This window comes from Myotis davidii, unplaced genomic scaffold (assembly GCF_000327345.1).
Source record: "Myotis davidii unplaced genomic scaffold, ASM32734v1 scaffold616, whole genome shotgun sequence".
Taxonomy (NCBI): domain Eukaryota; kingdom Metazoa; phylum Chordata; class Mammalia; order Chiroptera; family Vespertilionidae; genus Myotis; species Myotis davidii.
The window spans coordinates 3043984-3050422 of record NW_006291965.1 but is presented as its reverse complement, the minus strand read 5'-3'; the positions used below and the strand labels follow the sequence as shown (position 1 = coordinate 3050422).

The 6439-nt window shown below is 40.1% G+C and overlaps 1 protein-coding gene across 4 annotated transcripts in view; it reads left to right on the top strand.

Moving 5' to 3' along the window:
• PIP5K1B (phosphatidylinositol-4-phosphate 5-kinase, type I, beta) overlaps positions 1-6439 on the top strand; it is a 309531-nt gene that overhangs the window by 185647 nt on the left and 117445 nt on the right. For all 4 annotated transcript variants that reach the window (XM_015565018.1, XM_015565016.1, XM_015565015.1 and 1 more), the window contains one exon: positions 5776-5893. In XM_015565018.1, the coding sequence (XP_015420504.1) occupies positions 5776-5893 (118 nt within the window). The remainder of the gene's footprint in view (positions 1-5775; positions 5894-6439) is intronic.

Here is a 6439-nt window from a genome sequence, read left to right as displayed (position 1 = left end):
AACAGGTGACCTGCCCAGTGCAGCCTCAAAGTGCACCTTCCTGGTCATAAATGTCTGGCCAATAGCACTGTGCATTGTGGTCACAAAGTTTCCATCCAGTATCCTCAAATGGTTTGAAAAGGTAACCTCAGTTCACCTGGAATAACTGATTTCCTTAATATGATTCTTTCAAACCCAGAGGTTTGAAACTAAGGGAAGGTTGGCCTTTTGCCTTCAAAGCACTTAGGTCTGCCTTCAAAGGCAAAAGGCCACTAAGGGAAGATTGCTTACTGCCTTGTTACTCTGACCAAGATAGAGAAAATCCATTTTTCTCTTGGTTCCATGGAGGAGACAAAGTTACAAAACCTTTCAATAAGTTTCTTTTTTTTTAAGTAAATAGCTTTGTGTTAGTATTTATACTTTTATGTTAAGTTTAGGAGTAAATTTTACTCTCAATTGGGACAGTCTGTTGGTGCAAACCCTTAATAATTCAATTTAAGACTTGAAATTTATTTTAAATAACTGATTTGGAAGTTTTAAAATGGAATATTATGCAGCTGTTAAAAAGAATGAGGCAGAGCTGTATGTGCTGATGTGGAAAAATCTTCAAGATATTAAAAGTCTTAAAAAAAGCAAGGTATAAAGCAGGGGTCCTCAAACTTTTTAAACAGGGGGCCAGTTCACTATCCCTCAGACCGTTGGAGGGCCGGACTATAGTTTAAAAAAAAACTATGAACAAATTCCTATGCACACTGCACATATCTTATTTTGAAGTAAAAAAACAAAACAGGAACAAATACAATATTTGTATTTGCATGTGGCCCGCAGGCTGTAGTTTGAGGACCCCTGCTCTAAAAGATCGCCACTTCCCTGCCCCGATCTATACAGACATTCTGCACCAAGTTTTATGTACATGTGGATAGAATATAAAACTGTCACAATACTCTCCTCAGGATTAAGTGAGATAAGTTCCTGTCGCTGGGCAAGCCAATAATATGATGTCCCTTCAAGTCAAAACTCTTAAGTATTTGCTCAGCATATATAGTGGAGATGGGAAGAAACTGATTTCCTAGCAATAAAAGTTATGTATCTCTTTATTTCAAAATAAAAGATTTATTGCAAGTACCAAATATTATATAACATTTTGCCTTATTTGGAATTGCCTTGAAGGCACAATTTCTTAAAAGCACAATTTCCTGGTATGGTAATAACCACTTGGGAGGTTTTAACATTTAAATAATCAATGACATACCATATAATACAGTAAGTGATACCCAGAATACATTATTTTGTTTCAGAATTTAAGCTATTTTCAGCTGCCAACTTTGTTGTAAATCCTCACTTGAGGATATTTTTCCATTGACTTTTAGAGAGAGTGGAAGAGAGGGAGAGGGAAGAGAGAGAGAGAAAGAGAGAGAGAAATAAACATTAATGTAGAGAGAGACACATTGATTGGCAAGACACATGGATTTGTTGCCTCCTGCACATGGGCCAGGGATCAAGCCTGCAACCAAGGTATGTGCCCTTCACTGGAATTGAAACTGGGACCGTTCAGTCCGTGGGCTGACACTCTGTCCACAAAGCCAAACCAGCTAGGGCTCAGCTACTGACTTTTAAAGACTACTGCCAGCTGGTTGGCCTCAAAAGGTGATTCGGTCTCCTGTCGAACAAGGCAGCTCAGCGGAGGAGGGGTTGGCACCAGCAAGGAGTATGTCTCTTGTTTTGCTTTGTTTTTCCATCCAAGAGCACTATCTAATTTGGCAAAAGAGAGGACCAATTTCTATTTCACTGGTTAAATAGAGTCATGTGGAAACGAGAAGATCTCCACCTTGCCTGAATTGGCAGGGGCTGCTCTGGTGTGGATCTAATTTCCCAATCTTGTTTGTTCCTGACCACATTAAGCCATTACTTTCCCTTCCTGGGCTTTGATTTCTTTATCTGCTAAAGGGGAAATCTCAGATGGTGGCTAATGTCTCCTCAGGCTTCAACACTGTAATTTTAAGCATCCATTGCCATTAAGAAATGTGTATTTTTGGATTTACAGCAAGCACTGGCTTTGGCCTTAAAAATTGAACTCTGACCCAGCCGGTGTGGGTCAGTGGCTGAGCACTGACCCCTGAACCAAGAGGTCACAAGATCGATTCCTGGTCAGGGCACATGCGCAGGTCGCAGATTCGACCCCCTGTAGAGGGCATTTCTCTCTCATCCATGTTTCTATCTCTCTATGCCTCTCTCTCCCTCTCACTCTTTAGAATTATTTAAAGCATTTTTTTTAAATAATTGAACTCTGTTCAGAAAAGGTGAATATCAAAATGCCAGAGTCAGTCCATGGTCAAAGTTGGACTGCTTGGTGAAATAAGAGAGAAAAGGACAGGATAGAGAAAGTGCTGTTCTTTAGTCAAAGTTTCTTCCTCTAATGGTGTTAACAGACCCTTTCCTTTATAACGTGATAGGGGTACTACTGTGTGTTTGCTCGGTTGTGTAGGTTCCTACTTGGTAACATAAAGTTGGAAATGTCATGCAGTCTCCAAATTTTTATTGTTGGAATTTTACCAGCTCATGGGAGTCAGACATCTAGAACCACCGCTGAAAACCTCCCAGCTGAAATTTCCAAAGCCTCTAATTTATGTCAGGAGAGAAAAGTAGATTTTTCCCCGTCAAACCCTCCATAAGCTCATTGATATAAATCTTGGGAAGAGGTCTGCTCTTCCGGAGACTTGACTTTTGCTGAGTAGGTCTAGGTGCTGGGCACAGTCTTCTGCTGAAGACCAAGTGCAGGCAGGAGCACCCCAGAGTCTCCAGTGGGACCCTTCCTCTGGCAGCAGGCTCATGGTGATTGCAGTTGTTTAGCTGCCCTAGCTAAGCCATCTCCCCATGTGCTGAGAAGCCTCTGTGTTGGACAGCTGTGGCCAGCACCCACGCCACAGCCAGTGGTTCTGCCAGAGCGTGACCTCAGGAAGCCCAGGTTGGTGTCTGCTGGCCGATCCTCGCCAGGCCTGCTGGTTGGTTCTGCTCTTGCGCATTGTAGCTGCTGACAAACTCCAGCTGGAGCCAACAGCCCCATTAATTTTCATTTCCTTCAGGAAAGCTTCAATCATGTCAGGCTGGTATTTGTTAGTCACTGGAGCAGCTTGGTGCGCTGAAGCAGCCCCTTCTGCTGTGGCACCGAGCGTGCAGTGCTCTGTGTGTGTGTGTGTGTGAGGTTATGGCTTTTAATCCTCACTTTTAAAATGTTCAGTGTAGTGAATAGTAATACAGAGAAGGGTTTATCCTCATGATGCTTTTAAAAGGAAGACTGAAAAGTGTCACTTTGGTCTCTGTGACCTTTTTACCCATTGTTCCTAGGGGCATGTTTATCCTTCAAGGATTTTTTTTTTAACCCTTACCCAAGGATATGTTTTTATTGATTTTGAGAGAGAGAGAGAGAGAGGAGAACATTGATGTGAGAGAGATACATAATACATACGTTGGCTCTCTCCCAAACACACCCCAACCAGGGATCAAACCCACAACCCAGGTATGTGCCCTGACTGGGAATTGAACCTGCAGCCCTCTGGTGTACAGGATGACACTCCAACCAACTTAGTCACTGGGCCAGGGCATCCTTAAATGATTTTTTTTATACATATACCTGCCCAAAATATATTTTTCCCTTTTTTATATAAATGATGGCACGCCACACACAGTATCTGCATCATGCTTTTTTCACTTAATTTATCCTAGAGATCTTAGCATGTCATTGCATATTAAGCTTCCTTGTTCTTTGTAAAATATCTGCATAGTATTCCAGTATATGGCGAACCATAATTAATTTGACCAGTCCCCTTGTGAGAAACATCCGGGTTGCTTCCAACCCTTCATCCTTAAAAACAAGGCTGTCATAAATAACCAGACACACATGTGTGTCCATGGCCTACTTTATCTGTGGCATACAGTATAAGCATGCATTTGCTGGAACAAAGAGTTATGCACAATTGTAATCTTGACAAGTTGTGAAAATATCCTCCATAGGAAAAGTATCAATTTCCCACTAATGTTTCGGGGTTCCAGTTTCCCTTGAGCTATCCCAAAATTTTGGATTTTTGTTCATCTGATAGGTAAAATGGTCTCTCAGTGATATTTGATTTTCATTATTTTATTATTAACTAGAGGCCCAGTGCATGGATTCATGCACTTGTGAGGGGCGTGACCTGCAAGAATCAGCCTGCTGTGGGAGCACCACTCATCCTGGTCAGCTGAGTGGTGCTCCCACTGTGGGAGTGTACTGACCACCAGGGTAAAGCTCTTGCATTGAGCATCTGCCCCTAGTGGTCAGTGTGCATCATAGCGACTGGTTCACCGGTTATTCTGGTCATTCCACCATTCGGTCACTGGGCTTTTATATATATATAGATGAGGTCAAACAACTTTTCAAATGTTTAAATCCTTTATATTTCCATTCCTGTGAAGTACCTGATCATATCTCCGGCTATTTTTTTATTTTAAATTCACTTTTTGGTCTTTTTCTTTAGTGTTGACTGAAGCTCTTTTGTTTGTTTGTTAATCCACCAAGAATGTGGCAAAAAGAGATATTGAATCTCTATATAAAATCATATTACTCTGCTGCATTGTTCTTATTTTTCACAATGAAAAATTAAAGTACAGGCAGATTAAGTGACTTATCTGATATCATGAAAATAAAACTAATCATAAACATCAAAATTCAGCCTAGTGGATGCCTCTAAGGCAGTGGTTCTCAACCTTCCTAATGTCGCGACCCTTTAATACAGTTCCTCATGTTGTGGTGACCCCCAACCATAAAATTATTTTCGTTGCTACTTCATAACTGTAATTTTGCTACTGTTATGAATCATAATGTAAATATCTAATATGAGGGTGTATTTTCATTGTTACAAATTCAACATAATTAAAGCATAGTGATTAATCAGAAAAACAATATGTAATTATAAATGTGTTTTCCGACGGTCTTAGGTGACCCCTGTGAAAGGGTCGTTCGACCCCCAAAACGCGACCCACAGGTTGAGAACCGCTGCTCTAAGGGGAAGGAAAGGTATAAGATCAGTAAAATGTACAGAAGGGATTCGACTATATGGATAAATTTTATTTCTTACGCAGCATTTTGGAGTCATGGATATTTATTGTTATACTTTATACCTTTCATATACCATAAATATTGCAAAAAATTCAAAGATGAACCCAGAAGAGGGGGGAAAAAAGAAAATGATTTCAGTGGGAATGGAAATCGGATTTTTAAATCACTAAAAAATGTAAGGTCTCTTTTTCTGTAATTATGGATTTAAAGAAGACTTCACAGATCCAGGCCCCATCTATTTCCAGTTCCATGGTTCTCATCTATTTTGGAAATTATTTTACTTATTTGTAGTTCAAAGAATTTATCCAGTGTTCAAAATTCGTGGCAAAAAAAATGCATTTCTAAAATTTGTTCCACGCACTAAACCCTGGATCTTATGCCTAAAGCAAGTCAACTATGGTTTCATGAGAAAGGTGGGTTGATTTCCCCAGGAAGGAAGCACAGGGGGATGGCGACAAATTCTCAGGCTGAAGACATGGTGTGGTTGGCAGGGGCTGCCTGCTTGGAGTGGCCCTCACTGAGTTGGCAACTGTTTTTACCTGATGGCCAGTCGCCTTTGAAACATGAACTTAAAGAGACCCTCTATCAGGGGGTGCTTTTTTTTAGAAGGGAGATTGGCTCCAGACCAGTAGAGCTAGAATTTGAAGTCAAAATTGTCTTCGCTAATGTTCTCTCTCTTATTCTTTTTACTATTTTAACTGCAGTGAAGGGAGCAATCTGACCCCAGCACATCACTACCCAGACTTCAGATTTAAGACATATGCTCCACTAGCATTCCGATATTTCAGAGAGCTTTTTGGCATCAAGCCTGATGATTACTTGGTAAGAATCTATAATTTTCCTTCTTTTCCAGAAATGTGTGATGTAAACATTTGTCTCATAGCAACCGTGATAAGTGACTTGTGTCTCTTATTTTATAAAGCTCTGGAGTGTAGTAAAAAGCTCCAACTCTCATAATGATTATACATTTAGCTTCAGAACATGTGATTTGATTGCAGTTTTTAACTGATGGCTACAAAATCTGCCATTGTGATTGATACTTAAATAACTCTGGTATTGGTTTCTTCTTCAGATAATTATTCTAACAGATATATTATAATTAGTTCTAAATACTCCTGTGAATTTTGCTGATTGGATTCTCTTGGAAAGCCTTTCTGTTTTAATTGCCTTATTTACACCATTCGTCTCAATCCTGCCTTGGCCTGCAACCATTTTCACCTTGTCCTACAATGGAATATCCTTTTAAAGGAACTGGATATCTTTGTTCTCAAAATCTCTTTATACAGATTCTTTTAAATGTGTTTTCATTTGGTACAAGGCCGTGTTTTATTCTCAGATTTGTCTTTTCTCCCTGCATTCCTCCTGGGA